General features: G+C 43.1%; 1 protein-coding gene across 4 annotated transcripts in view; it reads right to left on the bottom strand.

Annotated features, from left to right (window-relative positions):
• Positions 1 to 26,248, bottom strand: part of LOC134536225 (A disintegrin and metalloproteinase with thrombospondin motifs 9) — a 236,774-nt gene that overhangs the window by 38,811 nt on the left and 171,715 nt on the right. For all 4 annotated transcript variants that reach the window (XM_063375900.1, XM_063375902.1, XM_063375901.1 and 1 more), the window contains exons 6-12: positions 14,394 to 14,623; positions 12,941 to 13,155; positions 10,476 to 10,628; positions 7,552 to 7,701; positions 5,535 to 5,685; positions 2,740 to 2,918; positions 1,467 to 1,717 (exon numbers count right to left, since the gene is read on the bottom strand). In XM_063375900.1, the coding sequence (XP_063231970.1) occupies positions 1,467 to 1,717; positions 2,740 to 2,918; positions 5,535 to 5,685; positions 7,552 to 7,701; positions 10,476 to 10,628; positions 12,941 to 13,155; positions 14,394 to 14,623 (1,329 nt within the window). The remainder of the gene's footprint in view (positions 1 to 1,466; positions 1,718 to 2,739; positions 2,919 to 5,534; positions 5,686 to 7,551; positions 7,702 to 10,475; positions 10,629 to 12,940; positions 13,156 to 14,393; positions 14,624 to 26,248) is intronic.

Genomic DNA, 26,248 nt, shown 5'->3' on the forward strand with positions numbered 1-26,248 from the left:
ACTAAATGGGATAAATGGGCTGTTTAGGCCTGGAAACTATCTCCGATTAACTGATGGGTTGGTTACTAAGAAAGCAATATGTCTGCGGCCAGCCAGGGGCAAATTAATTTCCTGAGATAACCAATTTCTCCAGTTCATGAAAATTTAAGAATGAAATTTCCCAAATATACTGAAATTTTTTACATCTCTTTTATTATAAAAAGAAATACCAATTTAATTACTGCATGCTCAATTAACATGATAACACAAAAATGAATGGAAGCCAATATGGTTTACTTTCCTAGCTTAGGACTTGACTCAGCGATATGTTTTATCGGCGGCAACTTTTACTTACCAGCCGAGTTATTAAAAAAGGACTCAGATATTTTCGACGAACCTAGTTCGCTCATTAGTGCATTTTGTCCACCCCAGTTGGCCAAGTGGGTGGAGTGTTTGTGGCGAGGTCGCAGACTGCAGTATGCGGTCGGATGCAAATCTGCTTTTGGTGCGTGAGGTTCTGGGGTTGAGTTACGGGGAAGGCATAAGTGTAGGATCTAAGTGTACATCACTAAACAATCAGAGCCCCTGATTTTGAGTGCTGTTTCAAACTGAGTGTTGTGAGTGCTGCAAACCTGCCAGGCATCAAAACATTTTGTTCTAAATTTTATTTTAGTTTCTTGCAAAAACGGTGGAGTATAGGGAAGTATAAAAAGGTGATCTTTTTCGTTACTTTTGACGTGCAGATTAATAATCAGCATTCATTTAAAAACCACATAATTCTTCCGCGTCACCAAAAATTAATGGTAAAAAAGGGTGTTACCCTAAATTATTTATATTAAATAATTTTACTTCAGCGACAAGATTTGCAGAGTTTGCAGGACTTTATTCAATCAGACATTATGCAAATTTTGGTGTATCATCAAAAATACTTTCTTCATTATTTTCAAAGCCATATACCAGTCTTAAGAAGCACTTTACGAATATGCAGGAAAGTTTTTCGATCAAATAAGGACTCATTCTGTATATAAAAAAAATTGGTAGCAAGGTCAGTCAGTGCTGTTTGCACCGCAATTAGCAGGTTTGCAGCGGCACATCTGTAACAGCCCTGAACAGTTCGCCGGCTGCTTCAGAACGAAGGTGAAGGCTTTGATGACCGGCACCAGAGCCTAACGATGGGATGGACAGCGTACACACACTCGGCAAATTGTTTGAGCCCCAACTTTGAATGGCTTATTAACAAATGGAACTTTCAAAACAAACCGAAGATGATCAATTCTTGAGGACATAATATCTCAAGAATTTTGAAAGTCCTAAATTAAAATAGCTTGATATTTAATTAGTAATACGTTCTCCTTCAAATTACATTTTAAATTTGATAGTTTAATTAAAAAGTGCTGGTGTACCATTGCCCACATCCTACGAGAGCCGAGTCGGACAGTCGGTTTGGCAGATGGCACGCCGTCTACGGAGGGCAACACGGGACTCACTCAGGCCGTACTTGGGCACCCACTGCACCTCGCTCTGCACGCCCACAATGTTGAAGTGGTTGTTGTTGAAGCGACGGCACTGGAGCTCCCGGAAGCTGACGCTGCCCTCGGGACACTCGGCTGTGGCGCAGGAGCGGTAGCGGGTGCCCTTGCCGATGCAGTAGTGGCCGCCGTTGGCCGGCGCCGGGTTGTTGCAGTGGCGCACGGACTGCTTGATGCCGCCCCCGCACGTCCGCGAGCACGTCCCGAAACTGCACGGCACGAGCACACACTGCCCCAGCTCGCCTCTCTACGGAACGCTCCCGAAGCAAGTTCACCTGCGGGCAACTTGTGTTACGCTTGATGATACAAGCACCCAAGCCTGAAATGATCTTACATCAAGCTTTAATTGAAAATTTTCAAGCCAAGTTTAGCTTGAAAGCTTACTGCAAATTTCCTGACTGCAAGTCTGTGAGAAACAGCTGTCAGAATTAGGTTTGAAACAAATTTAAAACCAATTTGAAATGACAGTCTTGTAAAATGGGTATCAAAATGTTTATTACCGCCATTTTTCTCTTTCAAAAAAATACATTTAAGACAAAGCGTAAGAACATAAAATAACATTTAGACGTATCAACTATTTCAAAACATTCATGAGAACAGATGCCATTACAAAATTTTGAGAAAGCCTGAACCACTGTCTCTTCAGGAGTGTTTTCATTCAATTTTGAGATTTGTGGAACGAATCATAGATTAATGCCAACTGTGATTTAAGGTACCCTTTTTCGATAATGAATTAAATGAATTATAAAAATCATTAAATTATTGAAAATTGAAATGGTATATTGAACCAATCTACGAGAGTGGCATGTCCCTCATACAATATTAATAAACACCTTTTCAAGAGAGGAATTAATCAATAACGTCAACGTTTTTGTGGTGTATGGAACATTAAACAAAAACCAAATAAATATTTTCCGAGAGTCGCACTATGGTAACAGCTGCAATAGGTAGTATTTCTTTGAAATCTACCTACTCTATAAGATTAATTTTTTTTTTCATTCTGGTACAAAATTCATGCTAACTAGAATATATTAATTTTTTTCAAATTTAATTTAAGTTTTGTCAAACTGCTGATTGATCTCATTTTTTAGTTACATTTAGATGCTAAATGGTGTACCGACTTACATTCCGGGGTTATACGTTGAATTAACATGCTTTGCGGTGTTACTTCGGTTTTATCGGAAACGACCACACAACTGACGGCACAAGCAAGGAGGGCAGCGGCACGGACCTGCTCCAAGCGCCCCAGCTGCCGTCCACGGGCCGCAGCGCGGTGCGGTTCACGGGGATGCAGTGGCCCTTCTGGCACCACATTCCGTCCTTGCACGGCGTCCCGTCCGCCCACGGCATCTGCTTGGAGCGGCAGCCCTCGCTCACGTTGTCCGTGCACCACAGCTGGCTGCACATCGGCTGCGCACCAGCACTGTGTCATTGTTAGAGGGCACACCGGTGCACCGAGCCGCGCGGGGCCTGGCCGCGCGTCACCGGTCAAATTTGGAGAAACAGTACAATCTTGCCAATGAACAGACAAAAACTACGGAATCCTAACTCTACTTAAGGCTCACTCACACACGTACAGTTCCCAGCAAGCATCGCTACCCTCGTCCCATTGCCACATTTCGCCACAACTCGCTATTTTCATCTCAACGTTTCATAAACTTTAAGTCAACTAGCTATAAAAATTGTTAAAATTCATTTTTATAAGAACCCTTAAAAAGAACACCTGCAGCAATGGCCAAATACCGCAATTCGGTTTTCCAGAATATTCATTACAGATTAAAATTACAAAAATCTGTGCAATAATTATTTATTGTAAGGAATCTTCATTAACAATTTAATTAATTAAAGAAATCACAATTTTTTTGAGTAAGTAATGTTTGCATAATATAGTCAGGGGTTGTTTCATTTATTGATAGGAATGCCAAAATATATATATATATATACTTGTGCATTTTCATACACCAGATACTGAAACTAAACAAAACAGACAAAGTCTTTAATTGGATCAAGTTATGTCGGCTAGGAGCTACGCCTCACCTATGAGCCCACCCCTGCCCGCATGTTTGTGTCGTGACTGCATAGGCGTGCGCACGGTAGGTGCCACAGGTGCCTTGGCACCACCATTAGTGTTAACGTTATTTTGTTTTTTACAAGCAGAAATAATACATACTTACAAAAATCCGTATTATTTCCAAAAAAAAACTATGTTTTCCAATCGTGTCGAGTTACAGATATGTGCTCATAACACTATCAGTATATCAATTATCAATCGAACCAACTATACACACGGAAACAAGCCAGTTGCAATTACTTGTGTTGTGCATGCGGGCCGCGGCTACGAAACTTCTGAAATGAAATATGTACTTCTCTAAGTTCTCCTCGAATTACATAGAATGCGCGCTCGGTGTCCACTGTTCACTCCACTCGGCAGGCGCACGGAATAATAGCAGCCGTCCACCAGGGTTTAAAAAGAGAGAGAGTTTAGTTAGTTAAAAAGATAGGCTTACTCGATGACTTATATGCAGTCGCCGACAAAACATTTTTGTTGTATTCCAAAAATTAAAACTTTTGCCCACTCTTATTTGTGTATTTTTATTATTTTAATATTTTACATATTTAAGGTATGTTACAAAAACTCCCTTGATTTGTTGATTTTAAAACTTAACATTTGAGAATGTTTTTTTCTAGCATTTATTTGTCATCTTCAGAAAACATGTAAGTACGGGTTTTCAAAGCCACCAGTATGAATTCCGTGCAAACAATTTGTGCAATTTACTTTATGGCTCAACAAAGCTTAAAACTGTAAATAGTTTAGTAGTTTTTCTGGTGATTATAATGTTCAAAGCCATAATTTGTCATAAAAAAAAATTAAAATTTTTACATCTGTGTATTTAATGTTTTTGTACGAAACACCTTAAATAGCACCATTTTGCGCTTTCAAATCCAAATTTTTCCGGGGGAGGACCCCCCCCCCCCCCCCCCTCCGCTTTAGGCTCCGGGTCCGTGAATGACAGGGCTGTTGTGTAATCTGGCACCACCAATACTGAAGTCCTGCGCATGCCTATGGGTGACTGTGCTACTTTAAAGTAACAGTTTTATTCAAATATCAACCTAATGTAATACTGTCAACTTCTGTTTTCATGTAATGCCCCGAGTGTATGTGTTTATGGTGTCAGCATGCAAACAATAACGATAGAGCAGAGGTACACAAGTAAAATTTCAGAACGCACCCTGTTCCAAAACAACTTATTCTATATTTTTAAATCTAGTCAACTCAATATCTAAACAATGTTATTGTAAAAGGGCACATGTTTTATTTTTAGGACTTTCATTGAAGGGTTTCTTTTGTTTGCCCCCGGTCTGTATTTGAAATCAACCTAACGGTCATCTTAGTTCACTGATTGGATGCTTCCTGTGGCCAATGAGCGCTGCGCCCACACCAGTCTCTTGAGATCGCCACCCAAGGTAGTTTGCTCAAAACACTACAAAGCCTTCAACTTCGCATTAACTGATCCGTTTCCATCCGCCGCTTATAGAACTATGTATTATTAATTTTTTTTTTTGCTTGCTTAGAGGCCTACTTTGTGCAGTAGACTGCTTTACTTAATTATTTCATTTCTCCGTTTACAGATTTTATGGACTTAAACGACGAACGCTGAACTTATGTCACGAGATGACCTGAACTACGAAGTATTACAATTATGTACCGATGAGGTTTTTATTTTTAATGTTTTTTAACTATTTAGCAATGTGCAACCTATACCAGGTATAAATTGTGTATTTTCTTTTTAAAGACCACATGGTCAAAGCAGTTGTAAAGGCCTACTTAATTAAACGGTGCTCATTAACGGTAAGTAGTGTACATGGACCAGCTTCTGTAGTTGGATGGTACGGGGGAGTCTTGCACCCACGCGGGTCGCGTCACGGCCTTGTCATGTAGTCTCTGCCGGGTCCACGAGGTGGCGCCCCTTAAACCCCTGCAGCACGCGACGGGGGTGGTCGGGAGCGGCCCGGGCCAGATCTCACCATGTAGGAGCAGATGGTGGAGTCCTCGCCGAACACCAGCTTGCACTGCTTGTCCTGGGTGAAGTTCTCCCCCGGCAGGCGGTCCACGGGGCCGGACTCCTGCATGATGTCCTTGAAGGGGCGGTCCAGCAGGCACCTGGCCTGGTCAGACCTGCAAGCCACCTGCTCGTCACGCAGTGCAGCCAACACTCCCCATCTTTTTTCCTAACCTACAGGGGCGCAACAACAGGAGGGGGGGCAAGGGTATTTTGCCCCCCCTTTGAAACCTTGAAGTGGGGGCAAACGGGGGCAAAGAAAGTGCTGTGTAATCAATTTTTAGATAATAAAACTGCTTAAATAGCACCATTTTCCACCTTCAAATACAAATTTTCCCAGGGGGAGGACCCCCGGACACCCCGCTTCAATAGGGGGGATCGATGATTCTTTATATAAAGGTATATTGCCCCCCTTTGGAAATTTAGTTGTTGCTCCCCTGCTAACCTAAGTAATAAAACTAAGTGTATTTGGGAGGGGTCTGGGTTAGGAAAAGACTGTAAGTGCGTCTCAGGTCGAAGCCTACACGCTCTAATCATGCAGGTTGGTAACCATGCAGGAGAGGTAGCATGCATCATGTGCTAGGAGGGGGATTGGCCAGCCACAGCAGCGATTGGCGCCATGACTAACTCCCCCTCACTGACTATACTAGACTAAAAACTAGATAAGTTGGGCCTAGGTAAAAACCTGCATGGACACAGGGAAAACCCTGGGCACAACTCCCATGACACTGGTCACAACTACCCACCCAGTCATTGGCTCGCTGGCCGCTCTGACTGGGGGAAGACATCAACCATAGTCTCGAATGACCAAAATGTGATCCAATTGTTAGGTTGCTATTGGTTGGTTGTTGGTTTGGACTAAGTAACTCGGGGTGTGTCAAAAAAAGAAAACCAGTGATTGAAGGACGTCACAAAAACATTACATGTGTTAGGATTTAAACTTATGGCTGCACAATTTGTGGATCTCCAGGTACGAATGAACCTTGACCATTCATGAAAAAAATATTTATGAATTAGTAATTTTATTGTCGTTTGCTTGTCCAAATAAATTTTTTGTAACCTTTGTTTATAGGCTAGAAACTAATGTGTAATAATGAACAGTACCAGTTGTTGCAGAGCTCGAATAATGTCCTGCAATACAAAAGTTTGTGACAAATGATATGAACTATAAATTACAGCAAAAAAAATATGCATACCTAAACACAAAACAGAAAAGTATTCCTTATTAAATTCAAATAGGATTATTTCTGACCAAGCAAACACGTGTTTCATGAAAATTTTCCATTACAATTGTGGGAAATGTGGTACATCAGCCTCACGTTTAAAGTGACAAAGCTCTTAGGTAATTATAACAATTATAACAATTGTTTTCTATAATTGTAATTTCTTGTTATACATCTGACCCTTTCATACGAATACAATTCACGCAAATTTTTAAGTTGCATGGCTTCCGGGTTGTAGCCGCGTCCAAGGCAAATATATCGCCGATGTTTCGGTCAACCGACATTGCAGTCGCCATCGTCAGGGAGCAGTTACCTACAACAGGTACGACTGCAACGGCGACCGAAACGTCTGTGATATCTTAGCCTTCGACGCTCTAAGCAACTCCAACATTCACACACGTCTGAAGGCAACACTTGGTGTGAAACAAAACACGTCACACCCTGCGTACAAGACTATCGTAACTCAAAAATCAGTGCAATACGATCACAACTCAGATGCCATATTCTTGCATATATTCTCATATAATGTTTTCCAGAGTGCAACACTACATTATTTTCCATAAGTCCCGTAAATGTAAATATAATATTGCGATAATCTTGCAGTGCCTAGATAATCATATTTTCCTGCTTATGGTAAAAATATCTCAGAAACTCAATTTTTTGAGTTGCGATAGTCTTGTACTCAGAGTGTGACGTGATGTCTGTTCAGCGAGCACAGGAGCCCGGCGAGGGGGGAGGGGCCGCTCTCTCGCCACTCACTCGAGGAAGGCGGTGAGGTAGTGGCGACTGCACTTGGACCAGGACCACAGGTCGGTGTGGATGCCCAACATGCGCGACATGATGTTGTGGATGTTGGGCCCGCCGTTGATCTCCTTGCACTTGGGGTCCTCGTCGTGCGTCATGTCCAGCCTGCAACAGCCGCACCGCTCCCGAGTCCCGGGCACAATTCCCCCTCCCCTAACCTTTGACTAGAGCTTTCATGACTAGGAAAACATTTGTTATTCCTACCAAAACAAATTTTTCTTCCATTAACACATTTTTTCAAACCCATTATTTCTTTTTTCTTTCATTTTTAAACTCAAATTTAATATTAGCATATTTATAATACAAACAATATATATACAGTCAAACCTCAAAAACGCAAAACCTGAAAGGGCCATAATTTTGTCAGTTTTCAATTACAAGGTTTGTACTGATAAAACTATTACAAAATTTAGTCGCAAATATTTTTTTAATTTTTAAATAAAAATTCAAATAAACTTTAAACTTGCACTCAATTTTATACTGCACCGAATATATGTGCATTGTTTTAGGGATTGTAAAATATAATTTTTAGATAGCTACACCCACTGCTACAAAAAAAAATGTATTTTCTCTTAAATAAAATTTTCAAGCTATTTTCCCCCAACCTAAAACTAAAAGTACATCTAGTTGACGCTTAAAAAAGGAGCTGTACATGCACACTCTTTGCAAACAGCAATTCCTTTTAACAGCAGTATTGTAATATACTGCATAAACAGGCTTGAATTTGAAATCACGAAAGAGCTGGTTGTTAATACTTTTTTTATTTTTTTTTATTTTCAAATTCCTCTTGCAATTTATTTCTTACCTACTTACAATCACACAAAGCTTTTAATTTAAATTTCGTGATATTACACAGAAGAAAGAAGAGAAAGTTGTAAAAACAGAGCACTGATCATAATATTATTTTTAATGCCTCAAACATTTTGTGTTACTGTGAGTCTTATTTGTTGAATTAAAGGGTCACAGCTTCATGAAATAATAAAATAAATCAACGGACTTACTTCCTTTATTTTCCTTTTGCTGTCAGATAAAACAAAAAAAAGTTAATTAATTACTCCTGTAGCAACTAAGTTTATGACTAAGCCACTGTTTACTGCTAAATGAATCCATTTACACTAATTGCAGTTAGGGCTTAAGTGCATACAGGTACGCACCGTGAGGCTAAAGTCACAGAGCGGCCCAGAATTTTCAGATTGTGTTTCCAAACGTACATTCCTATGGAATAATTTCACTGTATGTAAATTACGGTCAATATTAATATTTATTATGTCGTACAGCATCACAATTATATGCAAATAAAATCAATCTGTAATCGCATAGGAGTTCCTTATATAACATAGGTGAGCACAGAGACAGGAATTTTTTTTAAATTAATCAAGGGTTAAAGAGGGGATGAGAGTTTGGATGGAAGTTTGTCATTTTTAAAATTGAAAATATGGAAAATGCTCTGTTTGTAAATAAAAGTCAGTTGTATCAGCATTTTTGGTATTTCTTCAAATATATGATCAAATACTTTCCCGTCAGGCACATGTCATGTAATAAAATAAAACAAGAATAAAAATTTAAACCACTCTTGGAAACTAAAGTGAGCTTATGTCGTAAAAATAATTCAGTACCTACTTACCCTTTATTAATTTTTTCTTTCAACTTGGTCATTTTGCCTGTTTCAGTTGAATTACAGTTGTGAAATATGCTGTTGTGAGGATGTTGAGAGTAAAATGTTCTGAATGATGAGAATGTTTTTTGGGACAGTGTTATAATTGTAACACAAACATTATGTTTTAATCTAGAATGATCTAAACACTTTTATGGACAATTCATTTTGTGAAGTCATGTTCTAAAGAAAATTACTCACCTAACATTTGTGTAAATAAATAATAGATTAAAAAACTAAAAAAAACACACTTTTATAGAAAATGCAACAAAAAAATTAAAAATAAATTTTAATAAATTTGAATTAAGAATAGTGTAAATAAGAAAAAATGTATTTTATTGTAAAAAAAAATGTGGGGTCCTTTTTAAGATGTTATCAAAATAATAATCCTTCTACTCGTATCTGTCAATAAAATAATATAACTATTGACACCATGCACCCCACGCTTTTTTTTACAATAAAATACCATTTTTTTTATTTACACTATTCTTACTTCAAATTTATTAAAATTTATTTTCTATTTTTAGTTGGATTTTCTATAAAAAGCGTGTTTTTTAATCTATTATTTGTTTTTAATTTTTTATTTGGGTAAATGAAGATGATTTTGAACAATGGGTTATTCGTAGGAATAAAGAATATTGTGTGTGAGCATTGGCAAAGCTATTTACCTACGTTATATAAGGAACTCCTATGCGAAATTTCATGCTTTTTTAGACTCACTGTTTGTAGCAAAGGTTTTTTTTTTAGAATGATCTACGTAAACACTGTTATGGACAATTCATTTTTCTGAAGTCACGTTCTAAAGAACATTACTAACCTAATATTTGTGTTAAATGAAGATGATTTTGAATAATGGGTTATTCGCAGGGGCGCAACAACTAAATTTCCAAAGGGGGTAATTGAGGGGGGAGGGGGGGGCAATATACTGTTTTATAAAGAATCATCGATCCTCCCCCGGGAAAATTTGTATTTCAAGGTGGAAAATGGTGCTATTTAAGCAGTTTTATTATCTAAAAATTGATTACACAGCACTTTCTTTGCCCCCGTTTGCCCCCACTTCAAGGTTTCAGAGGAGGGGGGGGGGGGCAAAATAACCTTGCCCCCCCCCCCCCCCCCCCCCCCCCCTGTTGTTGCGCCCCTGGTTATTCGTACGGATAGATGAAGAACACTGTGTGTGAGCGTTGGCAAAGCTGTAGATTAAGGGCAAGGGGTTGACTGAACTCACACGTGCCCCAGCTCGTGTGCGATGGTGAAGGCCGCGTTGAGGCCGTTGTCCTGCACCAGGGCGCAGCTGGCGCTCAGGTTGCACATGGAGCTGAGCTGCGCCAGGCCGAGCGTGTCGCACTTCTGCAGCTGCGGGTTGCTGCAGATCTTGTACCTGCGCGGCAGAGAACGGTTGCCCCCTTCTCTGTGGTGCCGTGGGAGGGCGATCCCACGTTCTACCAGTTGCACGATTTTTTTTATCCTAACCTAACTTAAAAACTAAGTGTGTTGGGGAGGGTTCAGGGTTAGGGAGAGAGACTAAGAGCGTCTCAGGCCGAAGCCTACACGCTCTAATCATGCAGGAGGGGTAGCATGCATCATGTGCTAGGAGGGGGATTGGCCAGCCATGGCAGCGATTGGCGCCATGACTAACTCCCCTCACTGACTATACTAGACTAAAAACTAGATAAGTTGAGCCCAGGTAAAAACCTGCACGGACACAGGGAAAAACCCTGGGCTCTGACATGCTGCGGGATGCAAAATTTTCATGCATTAATATCAAGCAGGATGCTTACGGGAAAATAGAAGGCTGGATCTGGAAGAAGAATTCTACCAGTTGCATTCAACTACTTTTAGTGTATTCTTTGAATTGTTCTTGCAGATGGAGAAGATTGATTGAAATTATTATTTTGTACATACGCCGTTGTTAGTTTGCACTGTATGGCACAGAGAAAACCAAAAGAACGGACAAAGAAAGATGGATACACCAACCCACAGAAAACAAACCAGAACCAGCTGATGTTAAAAATAAATGTATAGACAGCACAGAGAATGCCATGAAAGTAATTAGTCAAGAAAAGATCACAGCACAGACGAACACAGTGAGCTGACGAAAAGAAAGTTGCAACAAAAGTGGTCGGTTTCGAAGGATTAGTTTCATTACCGGGTTCCTCTGTCTGTAGATGTGATGTCCAAGGTGGTTGGTTTTCTGTATTTCTTTATGACATACAGTCCCATCTATCAATGATGTACGCTCAAATAAAATTAACAACTTTAGCTTAGTAACACATACATAAGTTGACGCCGTCGTCAGTGCTCCCTCTGAGAGCACAGGCCGTTATGTGTCCTCAACACCTGATCAGTGCCGCGCCTCGAACGCGCCCGCGCGCGCATCATAGTGCAGTGCCCCGAACGGCGTGACGTCAGTCACGGCCCCCTACGCGTGCAAAGCGCCCGGCCGGGTGTGGCACTGCGCAAGGGTATTATTTATTCATGCATTTGATAAGATAAACAGAAACTAATAAGTCTAAAACCATTAATAATTAATGTTACATTAATAATCATTTTATAAAGGGTTATCATTCACAAAACTGGCCGAAGTCATCTTCCCGCGCTCCGCAGTTTTCCCGCGGAATTTCCCCCCTCCCTGGCCCCGGCGGCCAGGGAGGTTAGTCAGTCGCCATCCAGCACTCGCCCGGGCCGGCAGCTCACGCACGGGGAGCTCTCAACTTTCGCGCCAATATCACAGTAACTACAATAGGTAATTATAGCCATATCATTTTAATTCAGCTCCCCGGTCGGCCCGAATCGACCGTTCGCGACCCCGCGCGGTCCATTAATAATCTGTGCAGTCCAACTCAGGACTTTTAATATAATACGTAATTAACTAGGTGGCCCATCGTGGCACCTGCGCCTCACGCTGTAAAGTCCCACACCGGGACATAGTTCTTCGCTCACGCAGGGCGGCACTGCGCCAAACGCGATACCAAACTTTCAGACGAGTCATTAACTGGGACATGCCACGGCCACGCGTGTGATATCCTGCAAGATTCCACCGTGCCCGTACCCAGCGTAACGTGGCCCTCGCCACCACGCGGAGTAGCCGCCGTTATTTATCCACCTGTGCAGGACTATCCACAGTGATCATAGTGTAATGTGTTATCTTAAGTAATTTTGCGGGACCTATCGCCCACGCACTTCACGTTGCGTCCACGTACTTTCGCATAAGCCAGAACAGGTTCATGGTGCGCGGAGCTTAGGTCGACGATGAAGCGGCCAGTAACGTGAGCGTGTGACGTGTAGATTGTGCGACGTAATAAAACAGCTAAAAGTACGCGTGTGTTTCATTAATAAGGCGTCCTGGGAGGCCATAACAGCCCGGGGAGTCCTTTGTCGACGCGTCCCTGCCTGCAGCCACGAGGCCAGGAACCCCGCCCTTGAGACCCAAAATTAATCAAACAGTTTAAATTCACGTAAATTCAGATCAGGCAACGGGGACGGCGTCAAAGTGTATAAGAATACGGGTACAAGACTGTACACCCATTAAATTCCTGGCTGAATTGTACTCCAGGCCTTCCCAAGGGAAGACAGCCATGCTATGACTGGTAAGCTAAACTAGCGTGCATGCAGGGGAGTGCTGAACTAGCGTGCATGCAGGGGTGTGCTGAACTAGGGGACTGGCCAAGTGTCTGCAGACGGGGCGCGCACCTGGTGAGCAGCAGCGCCGTGTCGTGGGTGACGCCGTGCCGGAAGTGCGCGTTGCTCGCCTGCCAGCGGCAGAAGCTGTCCAGCATCTCGGTGGCCGAGGTGCCCTCCGAGTCGTCGTCGGGCCGCACCAGGTCGATGTCCTTCAGCACCACCACCTTCACCACGGCGATGGAGATGGGGTTGCCGATCGACGCGTCCTTGAAGATGTCCTGCACCTGCAGCCACGATGTCCCACACGCGTCTCAGACATGTCACTTCAACATTTGAATATATATACTGTATAGAAGTCGCGAGTGGATAGTATTTACTCTTCGTTTTTCAGGAGCATATGATGAGCAGCTTGGGAACTTCACCGCTGCTGGGCGCTGCCGTAACGACCTGTATCGTCTTAGGTTGTTATTTACACGTTAGAGCGCAGCACTGTCGCCCGCTGTCATTCACCCGCACCCCCCACCAATCATTCAATGCAGCTCAAGGTCGTTCAACGGTGTGGGGGAAGGGGTGTTTGAAGAGTTCGACACTTGTCCGCTAGGGACCACCACAAGTCGATGCCCTAGAGATGGTGGCGATTGCGGCGGTGAATTAACCAACTACCTCAAAATCGTATTAAAAATTTTAACCTGGGCTGGCGACTTCTATACAGTATCTATATTCAAAGCTTCAACTCGCTGAAACACTGCGATGTTTCTGCACCATTACATGTGTGTCACTTCACCTCGCTGAAACACTGCGATGTTTCTGCAACATTACATGTGTGTCATTTAACCATCCTGAAACACTGCAATGTATCTGCAACATTACAGGCTGTGAATAGTATAAAAATTCAGACAACTTTACTGTCGCTCTGCTTAGGCGATTAGTCCACATGTTTACTGGAGCTCAGGGGGCAATGAGAAATCATGTGTCAAATAAGTAAAGAATCCACGGCAATCCAGTTTGAAATGCTTCGAAAATCAATAACCAAAGAACACGTGACTTTAGCCCGAAGGCGCAGGGCACTCTGCATGTCTATCCTGAAGGTCAGCCCATGCACATTAAGCGAATTATTATTCTGCTGACTGTTTGAAGGCCGCTGGCTCTCCGGGAAGCGGCGAAGGTAGTTTGGGTTCACGTTCACGTGTGCAACAAGGACACAAGTCACTCGAACCTGGGGAGGACCAGCCCGTGCGAGGATGTGCGTCCCGGGGCTCGAACCCGAGCGTGAGGACAGCGAGAGAGGGAGAGAGGGAGAGAGAGGGAGAGAGAGGGAGGGAGAGGGAGGGAGAGAGAGATGGAGAGAAAGAGAGGGAGAGAAAGAGAGGTGGAGAAACGAGGGGGGAGGGGGAGAGAGGTAGAGTGGGAGATAAGGAGAGATATAGGGAGAGAGAGATAGGGAGAAAGGGAGAGCGGGAGGGGGAGAGGAGAGCAGGAGAGAGGGAGAGAGAGGAAGAGAGAGAGGGAGAGAGCCACGCACCATCTTCATGAGGTAGAGGATGTAGGTCTTGAGGCCGGAGCCGTGCACGGCGGCCATGGTCTTGTCGGCCACCACCATCAGCTCCACGGTGTACTCCTGCGGCCGCCGCAAGGAGCGCCTCCTGCGCCGCCGGCCGCCCGGGGCCCTCGTGGTGGAGCTGGTGGAGCCGGTGGAGCCGGTGGAGCTGGTGGAGCTGGGGTCGCCCCCTGCCCGCGCCGGGCCCTCGCAGTCTGCGCACACACAAGCCCAGGCCGTCTCCAAGGTACAGCCGACTGCGTCAGTCATTCCTCTTTACAACAGATTCATTCATTCATTGTCACATTGAAAATCTCAGAAGATAGCAAGACTTTCAGAACTCCAGAGTTTTCCAACAGAAATTTGGAATGACACATTGTTCCTTAAGTGATAATGTCTTTAATAGTAAGTTGTATTTAAACCTTTGCCATATTCTTCTGTCTTGAATCTTTTAAAAAGTAGTTCAGTATCAGATATAAAATTTGAGCCGCCGGTATAGCCTTCTTAAAATTGTATTTAATAGATCCTTAACAAAAAAAGTACGTTGATGCTGTATAAAATTGTGTGCAAGTTCCCTTAAAAGCATATTCTATTTTTTAAGAGTATTATGCATGTACTAAATCAATTTTTTTTTAACTTTATTTGAATTTAATTTAGAAATTATATAAAAAGTGTGATTGAATTTTGTCACAGAATGGTTAATGCAAAGTTGCACGATTATGGTCCCTTCAGGTTTGTGTTATTGCTTATTGGTTATTGATTGTTAGGCACATGTGTTGGTGCCCGGCGGTGCGCCTGCCCTAGCTCCGGCCGCAACCCGCACTGCTGTCGTGTTGCGCGGGTGACCTGCTGGCCCGGCGCGCCGGGTCGTGGTGTCTGGACTGAGCTGAGTCAGCTGGAGCGTGCTACTTTCTTTGCTGTTGTATGTATTTTATTGCTGAAATAAATGAATTTAAAACTAAACTAAACTGGACTGCGCGCGTCTTCTCGTGCGGATTGCGACGGTAACCGTCACATCACATGGCGGGGAAATGAAGACAAACGTGTAATGCAAGTCTCTTGAGCGCTTTCAAGAACTTACCGGGAGTTTAATGCCAAAGCACATTATCCTGAAAACACGCGTTTTAACCAAGTCCAATCATAAAAAAAACACAGTTTAAAAACGAATTGCGGAAAAAGAACCTTCAGCGTACTCTTAAATGCTTTTCGTAAACAGACACCACTCGGATATCTCGAGAAGTTGTCAAATCTCGTGATTTATTTTTCTGAAGCTCTGCGTACCGTAGTGTGTCCGGGTAGACGGGGCCCTTAACTGAGTTGCGATCCCTAACGTAAGACGCTTCTGGTAGTCTCTCTCTCTCTCTCTCTCTCTCTCTCTCTCTCTCTCTCTCTCTCTCTCTCCTTTTCATTAGGTAACACGGGTGCCGTCCACACACAGGAAGGGCAAAGTGTGTCACTGCAAGGATACTGCGCAGATAATAATTGGTTAAATTGTCTGTTTTATCATCCAACTACAAAACATTTTTGCATTAAGACATTTGGGGTGGAAAGTTCGGTTTTTGACATAAATTTGTATCACACATATATCTACATAATTATTCATCCACATTCATTTCCGTTCATCATAATTCATCTTCAAATTTCATTCATTATCATTTATCATCATCAACAATCATCCAAAAACATCATTCATCATCATTTATAATAAATTATCATTATTTTTACATATTTATCGTAATTTATCATTAATCATCGTCCATAATCATAATTCACCATCACACTCGACATTCATCACCGTTCATCACTCGTCAGCGCGCTTCAACACTGGACCTCGCGGCGTCACAACGTGGCGTCGGGCAGGGCGAGTGACCTTGGAGGCGAGTTGTCCCGAGTGACGCATGCGCGCCGTGACCTTGAACTGCCACCAGTCGCGACGTCTCGGTCCGACCCTGCCCCCTCCCCTCCCGACCGACCGCGAATACCGCGTTATTCTCGCGGCTGTAGTGCTGCTTCGCCGACACGACTGCACGTGCTCTGCACTGACATCACCATCCCTGGCGGGAATTCACACTGCGTACATGCATTACAGACATACATCAACTAAACGACCCTTTTATTTTTGACGTGACAACGTCTAATAAATCGATGAACGCCGGCTGCACGCACGAAAAATTGTCCCGTTACGCACATTGTCCCGTTACGCGGTGTCCCGTTACGCTCATTGTTCCGTTACGCTGTGTTCCGTTAAGCTGTCGGCGAGTGCAGTAATAATAGGTTATGTTAAAATTGACTAAAAAATTATGGTGATTCATATACTTGATAGATAATTGATTACAGTTTATTTATATGAAAACGTGTTCATAATTATATTTAAACTTTATAGCTAAAAGACAAATTTTAAAATTAATTACTAGTCATCTACACGTGAACTGTTTCGTCGACTGTTAAGTGAAGTGAAAAGTTAATGTGGTTTTCATTGCTTATTACAACAACAATTCCGGCAATAAAGGTTAATTATTCTTGCATTTTAAAAATCTGATTACTAGTATAATTTCAAGTATTTATTCTTTTATTATTAAAATAAAAATGATTCAATTTTATTCATAAAAGAATTCAATCATTTCATCAATGTTTTGTTATGACGTGGTCACGTTAAACTATCGTCCGTAAACCGACTTTAAAGACAACCATTTTTATTTTATTTCTTCTTTTACAGTCGCGCATAATACCACAATGCTAAAGTACACCAATCCAGTGAGGCAAGTAAAATATTTTGTTATCAATATCGTAATACCACAATTATAATGTATTTTTTAAGTTGCTACTATTTTTTGTGACTATTAAAGTCAATAAAATTTATTAATTATTTTTGCTATCTCAGAGATTTATTTGGCAGGAGAATATAAAATAAGTTATTGCCACCACGCGCAGAAGACTTCGGTACTAAAGCGCCTTAAGAAATTTAACTTCAAAAACGACTTTGAGCATCTTAATTGTTGCAACCAAACATTTCACGAACTTTTCCATCCGTACAAAATGATTGCAACTGCATAAATCTGGCGGGGAAAAGGTACATTCAGAATCACTCCAGTGATAATAGAGTACACAGAACATGTGTTTCCCATGGGCGTGTCACGATACGTATCTACGTATCTAATCGTAAACACAAGTGTACACTTTCAAATTTCGCCGAAGAAAAAAAAAGTCATTTGCATATTTGGCTCTTCATGCTAGGGCAATATCAGCACAATGTTTTTTTTTAAGAAACGTAACCGTAAGTGTGATAACGTAAGCTTACGTAAACCGACGTAGCGTCGTTGTCTTCGTCGTAAAAGTCCAAGTCGGAACTAGAATGGACTCAACCGATGCACACACCGACCGCCCAGACACCGCAGTAGTCGTCATAAGCCAACCACAACTTTCCTAACCCCGCACGTAACTGCTTATCATCATTGGACGGTGTTGTGTAAAAATGGTTAATCCCACAAACATTTTCAACTGAGTAAATTGAGCTCAAAGTTGAACACACAATAGCCGGTATTGTGGCAGTGCGTTGAATGTTTGGTCGCAAGATGGCATAGTAGCAAGGAATGTCGGTTGAAAAAAAAAAAAAAAAACTTAATTAAGTGACATTTTACCTACACAATTATTTCAATAACTTTTTTTTTCCTTTTGTTGGCTAACTCATTTGTGCATAACACCATCCAATTACACAAGCACCAGACGGCTCTCGTCCAGAGTTAAAAGTCTGTTCCGGAATTTGAATATTTCCCAGCTACGGCTGCGGGACTACCAGCAAGTGGCTTTCCTTGAAGAGATTCCAAGTCCGGTGCAGTCCAGTGTGGAGTCGGTTCCTGGCCGACACACCCAGTGTCACGTGGTGGTGATGACGGGCCATTCATTGGCTCACAGTCCTTCAGGCAAACTGTGTTACAATCACTAGCAACCGGAAAAATTCGCGAATTCATTTCGCTATAGGCTTAAATACAAATAGTTATACCTCAGTGCTGCCTCTGCTATTGGCTCACAGTCCTTCAGGCAAACTGTGTTACAATCACTAGAAACCGGAAAAATTCGCGAATTCATTTCGCTATAGGCTTAAACACAAATAGTTATACCTCAGTGCTGCCTCTGCTATTGGCTCACAGTCCTTCAGGCAAACTGTGTTACAATCACTAGAAACCGGAAAAATTCGCGAATTCATTTCGCTATAGGCTTAAACACAAATAGTTATACCTCAGTGCTGCCTCTGCTATTGGCTCACAGTCCTTCAGGCAAACTGTGTTACAATCACTAGAAACCGGAAAAATTCGCGAATTCATTTCGCTATAGGCTTAAACACAAATAGTTATACCTCAGTGCTGCCTCTGCTATTGGCTCACAGTCCTTCAGGCAAACTGTGTTACAATCACTAGCAACCGGAAAAATTCGCGAATTCATTTCGCTATAGGCTTAAATACAAATAGTTATACCTCAGTGCTGCCTCTGCTATTGGCTCACAGTCCTTCAGGCAAACTGTGTTACAATCACTAGAAACCGGAAAAATTCGCGAATTCATTTCGCTATAGGCTTAAACACAAATAGTTATACCTCAGTGCTGCCTCTGCTATTGGCTCACAGTCCTTCAGGCAAACTGTGTTACAATCACTAGAAACCGGAAAAATTCACGAATTCATTTCACTATAGGCTTAAACACAAATAGTTATACCTCAGTGCTGCCTCTGCTATTGGCTCACAGTCCTTCAGGCAAACTGTGTTACAATCACTAGAAACCGGAAAAATTCGCGAATTCATTTCGCTATAGGCTTAAACACAAATAGTTATACCTCAGTGCTGCCTCTGCTATTGGCTCACAGTCCTTCAGGCAAACTGTGTTACAATCACTAGAAACCGGAAAAATTCGCGAATTCATTTCGCTATAGGCTTAAACACAAATAGTTATACCTCAGTGCTGCCTCTGCTATTGGCTCACAGTCCTTCAGGCAAACTGTGTTACAATCACTAGAAACCGGAAAAATTCGCGAATTCATTTCGCTATAGGCTTAAACACAAATAGTTATACCTCAGTGCTGCCTCTGCTATTGGCTCACAGTCCTTCAGGCAAACTGTGTTACAATCACTAGAAACCGGAAAAATTCGCGAATTCATTTCGCTATAGTCTTAAATACAAATAGTTATACCTCAGTGCTGCCTCTGCTATTGGCTCACAGTCCTTCAGGCAAACTGTGTTACAATCACTAGAAACCGGAAAAATTCGCGAATTCATTTCGCTATAGGCTTAAATACAAATAGTTATACCTCAGTGCTGCCTCTGCTATTGGCTCACAGTCCTTCAGGCAAACTGTGTTACAATCACTAGAAACCGGAAAAATTCGCGAATTCATTTCGCTATAGTCTTAAATACAAATAGTTATACCTCAGTGCTGCCTCTGCTATTGGCTCACAACTCACCTGGACGACTCTGGACCAGTGAGAAACACCCAACCAAAGCTTTATCGAATCACAGGCTGGGACACCTTCACAAGACAGCAGCCAATGAGTGGGTGGCATTTGACCGAGTGTACGTAGAACTATGGAGTTCATCCTACAGGTCATTGAACCCTGCGAATTTGTCCGGTCCCTACCAATCACTGAAGCGGCGATAAGTCACACGCACTTGGAATCTAGCCTATCGCGAAATGAATTCGCCAATTTTTCCGGTCTCTACTAATGATTCATCCAAAAGAAAGACGCACAGCAGCCTTGGGAAGTACTTTAGACCGTGAGTCGTATAGAGGGTTTCAACTGATTGTGTCGTGCTGAGCCTCCAGCAGCTCAGGGTTGTTCAGCTGAGTCACGTGTCACGCGGCTCAGGACATTCCTGAGCGCTGAGCGGGGTGCACTGGCCTCGGCCGATCGCGCTGAGCTTCTCAACTGAGGTTAAGTGCCTCGCGTCCCGCCTGCCTCGCTGTCAGCAGTCGCCTGAATGGCGTCCATTCATGCGCGAATCCCTCCCCCGTCGTCTGGCGCTCGGCTGCGGTGGTTAGCGCGCTCCCCTCCCGACCCGGGTCCCGGGACCTCCGAGGTCTCCCACGTCTGCAGCCTCTTTCCCGGGCCACGTGTTTCCATCTCCTGCGCTGGTGTTGCCGATTCAACCAGTGCAACATATAAACCATCTTAGCTATCGGTAGGGACCGGAAAAAATCGCGGGTTCATTGACCTCTAGGATGAACTTTTTAGTTCTACGTACACTCGGTCAAATGTCAGCCTCTCATTGGCAGCTGTCTTGCGAAGGTGTCCCAACGCAGCGGCCTGTGATTCGACACGGCTTCGGTTAAGGTTTTCTCACTGGCCCAGAGTCGTCCAGGTGAGTTGTGAGCCAATAGCAGAAGCAGCACTGAGGTATAACTAGAGACCCGGAAAATTCGCGGGTTCAATGACCTCCAAGATAGACTATAATATCCTCTACACACTCGGGCAAATGCCAACTGTTCATTGGCTGCTGACTTGTGAGTCGTCTCGACTGGATGGCCTGTGATTCGACACTTCTATGAGTGAGGATCTCTAATTGGCCCTCAGTCTTCCAGATTAACAGTGAACCAATGACAGAAGCAGCACTGAGGTATAATTATTTGAATTTTAGCATAACACGAAATGAACCCGCGAATTGTCCTGGTCTCTAGGTATAACTATATAAATTTCAGACTGTCGTGAAATGAATACGCGAATTTTTCCGGTCTCTAGCTATCGGTATACGGTATTTAGTGGGAGTAATTTCGTGAATGCGACAGAAAGTTGCATGGAACGGAAATGTGTAACAACCACGGCGCTGCCGTCCGTGGCGGATGGCGAGAAGGAGAGTTCACAAATCCGAAGGGGAAAATCTACAGTACTCACTGTTTAGAGAATTGTAACAACATTGGCAGTATTTAAATAAAATTCCTTGTCGAAAATCAGATACAAAACCGGGGGGCAGTATTTATTCAAATCTTTATCTATGTACATGTGATTCGCATACAGGAATAAGTATTTATTTTTCACGTTTGGCGTTCGGCATTATTTTAAAGAATTCTATGTTACGTTTCATGTCCGAGGTTCGTATTAAGAGTGTATTTTGCAACTTGAGAACACGTGAATTAGTTCGTTACCTAGGTTAGAGGTTACATTGTTAAGGTGGTGCCTCCCATTTCAGGTAAAGATTTTATATTTACAGTAATTACTAGAGACCTGCAAAATTCGCAGTTTCGTTGGCCTTCAGGATAGACTGCACATACCCCCGTACACTCGGCCAAATAAAGCAATTTCATTGGCTTCCGACTTGTAAGTCGTCTCAGCTGGTTTGTCTGTGATTCGATCCTTCTTTGGTTGAGGGTTTATAACTGGTTGAGATTCGTCCAGATGCCAATAGCAATATTATCTAAGAGGTATATGTGTTTGAATTCTAGCCTATCACCGAATGAATCCGAGAATTTTGCAGGTCTCTAGTAATTACACATAAACCTATAGACTTTTTCAATTGTTTAACTTTCACGAAATGAAAAATATATACAGCGCATACTCTTTGCATACTTAGCTGCCAAATTTTCATTTTTTAACCTTTTTGGGTTGTACAAATAAGGAGAATTTAATTCACTGCAGAACTGAAACATGTCTAGGTTGAACTGCGATGCCGTGGCATGGGGGAGGGGGCCGGTTGCAGTCGCGAATGTGCGAGGCAGCCTGTCAGTGCCTGCACTCCGCACCACGCGCCATCTGGCCCGGGCGCCGCCGACTGCTAGGCGCCCGCGCTAACAGTCCGCGCTAACACCACTCCGGCGGCTGTCGTCGCCTGTCACCCGGCTGGCGCGCGGCGCGGACAGCCGACACCTGTTCCCTGACAGCTCTCAGTTCATGTCCAACACACTGGCAAATATTCCCGATCCTCCGCTACAGACCGGAAAAATTCACGGTTTCATTTCGTGATAGGCTGAAATTCGAACATGTGTACAATTCTGGTGATTCTGCTACTGGCTCGCAGTTTAACTGGAGCTCTCTGGGCCAGTGAGAGACTATCGACCAAAGAAGCGTCGAATCACAAGCTACCCAGTGGAGACGCCTCGCAATTTAGTACCCAATGAAGACGCGTGTTTACTTGAGATGTGCAGAGGATAACGGAGGCTATCCTAGAGGTCACTGAATCCGCGAATTTTTCCGGTCTCTAATGTGAGCAAATGAATGACACCTCAATGCAATAAGTATCGAATCACAAGCATCCCAGTTAGCAGGTGTCACGAGTCAGTAGCCAATGAGCTGGTGTGATTTCCCCACGTAAATAGAGGATCGTGGAGTCTAGCCTAGGGGTCTTCGAAACCACGAAATTTTCGGGGTCCCTGTCCTCTGCATACTCGGGCAAACGTTGCATGTTCATTGGTCCTGGCTTCTCAGCTGATAACTAGTGATTCGATACTGGTCCATATTAACAGTGAACCGATAACAGAAGCAGCACGGATATGTAGTTATGTGAATGCTAGCTTGTTACTAGAGACCGGAAAAATTCGCGGGTTCAATGACCTTCAGGATGGACTCCAATATCCTCTTCACACTCGGGCGAATGCCACCTGTACATTGGCTGCCGACTTGTGAGTCGTCTCGACTGGGTGGCCTGTGATTCGGCACTTCTATGAGTGAGGGTCTCTAATTGTCCCCCAGTCCTCCAGATTAACAGTGAACCAATGGCAGAAGCAGCACTAGGTATAATTATTTGAATTTTAGCATAACACGAAATGAATCCGCGAATTTTTCAGGCCTCTACTTGTTACGAGATGAATTCGCGAATTTTCATGGTCTCTACCAATGAGTGGTAGAATTCAAACACCTTTGCCTGTGGTTGGCTTCCACAGTTTATGTGAAAGGCTCAAAGCCAATGAGAAACCCTTATCAATGAAATTATCAAATCACAGGCAACCCAGGTGAGAAATCTTTCAAGTGAGCGTACAATAAGCAACGGGATGTTACGCAAGTGTGCATAGGAAAGTGGAGTCTATCCTAGATGAAATTAAAAATGCGATTTTTTCCAGTCTCTACTCTGTCGCCGAGACGATAAGCTCAAGCGGTTTTTTTTTTATGTAATCGTAATCTGCAATTCGAATGCTGATCACTGAATTTTATTAAGCTAACGGTCATACAGAGGCGTGTCAAAATAACTGCGGCTTAAGCATTAACTTAGTGTGAAATAGTACAGATTTACGGTCTAACCTACGACAAAATAATCTGCAAATTTTTTTATCCCCCCGGGCGTTCAGTGATCTTCCGTTTTCGAGACCATTGCAAAACAACTGGTCTCCTTGCGTGGCGTGTGAACGGGCGAACCACTCAAGCTAGATGTTGGCAAGTGAAGAGTAAAGTCATAGTTAGGGGAATGCATTTTTCGCGATATTATCTGAACGCTCATTAAACTGCAAGGAAAGGTATGCCGTGTCAGCGGCCTGCCGAAAATTTCCATCGCTCTAAATTACTGTGATTCGCGTGCCATGTAACTGAGAGAGTGACTCAACCAGTCATGAAGGACACAGCTGCTATCGAAAACTTATCGCGATGCATGAGTCGAGGCATGCACATTTCGCGAAAAGATTCCGAGACTTAACTGAAAGTTAAAACACTGACCGTGTTTCGTGATTGGGTGAGTTTCTTTCAGGTACATGGTACACCGAGAGCACACCAATCTCAGTGACTCAGTGCTGAAACAAACTATGTCCTGAGTGGCTCGGTCAGACAAGGCGACGACTTCTCTCGCAGACGGCCGCCAATCACCGCTGGTGCGGGGTATACCTTGTTGCAGTCTATTGGGCGTTCAGATTTATTCGCGAAAGATGCCTGCCCCTATGCACGAGCCACAGTTGGGGAGTCGACAGAGGGAACGTCTTCTCGGGCGAGATGCTGGCAGGGTCTTCGCGCCAGAGAGCGGCGAGCTGAGAGAGAGAGAGAGAGAGAGAGAGAGAGAGAGAGAGAGAGCGTGCTTCAGCCGTGGCGTATGTGGCTCGTGTTTTACTCGGTCGTAAAAGCGGGGCTGAAATGGTTCAGGGTCCCGGGGCGGATCCCCACGAAGAGGTCGTATAACAGAGCGGGCAGTCGACAGCAGGGACTCCAGGCTGTCTCCCTGCTCAGGGATTGGCAGCTGGCGTATAGCGACGCGCCGTATTCACGTTATTGCCCAATAACATAGAGTGTCAACTGAAGAGGTCCGTGGGATAGTAGTTGTTATCTTGAGTATGTAATTTTATTTTTGTATATGGAACAAATCTTCATGTAAAAATAATATATATTTCTAAATTTGATCATTAACATAAAATAGCTTTCGCAGTAATACTAGATTCTGACTGTTACCCGCGAATTTATGCTTTGTTATAAAGTTATTTGTAAACAGTTCGCTGAATATCTTTCCAGCATTAACTGCGCACATTAATAAGCACAATAAAACAAAATAAAGTTGAATAATTGAATACTTTACTTTCTTGTTCACGGTTTTAAAAAAAATATGTGTGAATGAAACACCAATTAAAATGTAAAATTATGCCCGAATTTTCGTAAAAAAATAATTATCATTATCATCTCGAAACAATATATTTTATTTATGAAAGTACAAAGTTACAATATCTTTCCTGCAGTGTTACAAACTATTTCCTGGCAACTAGTTTCCAAAAGAATCTGTTGTAGAAGTACAGAATTGTCTCCTGTGTTTCGGACACCAGTGCCTCGGAGGAAGCCGTCTGGAGCAGTTCAAGCCGTGTGACGTCACTTCCTCGGCAAGAAGGGCCGGGGAACCGTCGCTAGGGACTGCGTCGTGCAGCGTTTACTCGGGCAAACACTGCCAGTTCATTGGCTGCTGACTCGCGTGACCTCTCGCCTTGGTGGCCTGCGATTCGGCACGTCTTTGGACGAGGGTTCCTCATCGACAAACTGTGGTCCAATCACGAAAGCAGAAACGACATAGAAGTGTTCGGATCCTAGCCTGCCGTGAAACGAATCCGCGAGTGCGTGGTATCAATGTAAAATTTAGCTACAAGACAGAAGATATTCGCCACTGCGTAACATTCGAGTACGTCTTCTTTTTTTTTTTTTTTTGCTGTGTCTGCTATTGGTTTGCGGTTCATGTCGTGTAGTCTGGGCTTATTGAGAAACCCAAATCAAAGTATGTGTCGAATCACATATTACCCGGTTCAAAATTCTCACCAGTCAGCGATCAATGAACAGGTTGACATTTGCTTGAGTGCGTACAGAGGACTGTGGAGTCTATCCCGTATGTCAATGAACTGTTTTGAGCCACTACTACTTCGCTACATCTATTTGCTGCAGGTTGGCAACACAGCATTTTAGCCTCATTGACACGCGACTTTGGTTCATAAAACAGGTATAGGTAAAAACAAAAATGAGGTTATCAAAGAGGTAACAAATTTCCCTGTTGTATTTCATCAAGAACATCGATTGATAATATATATATATATTTAGGAGTAGTTATTTAAAGCCGCCGTCTTGGTTTCAATTATATTTGTGAACATTTTTTATAAAAGTTTTTTTGAGCATAGCACGAAATTTTATGGAATGTCTTGTTATTTACAAGGACAGACTGCTACAAATACATTCTCTTGTGTAACAATGATTGATTGGTGTTTAGCATTGATTTATTATTTTTTGTCGGAATGATAATACCGTCAGTAGACACTAATGGTAAAGCTTGAAGACGGTGCACAAGAGCCGGGTGCTCCGCACTGCGTGACGCGGACTGTACAAGCAGGCTGCTCTTGTGGGGCGCCACGTGTGGCCAGCGCCGCTGTGCACGTGGGCTGCTCTCGGCCAATCACGTCCCGTCGCCGCGTCAATTAGCC

This window comes from Bacillus rossius, chromosome 10 (assembly GCF_032445375.1).
Source record: "Bacillus rossius redtenbacheri isolate Brsri chromosome 10, Brsri_v3, whole genome shotgun sequence".
Taxonomy (NCBI): domain Eukaryota; kingdom Metazoa; phylum Arthropoda; class Insecta; order Phasmatodea; family Bacillidae; genus Bacillus; species Bacillus rossius.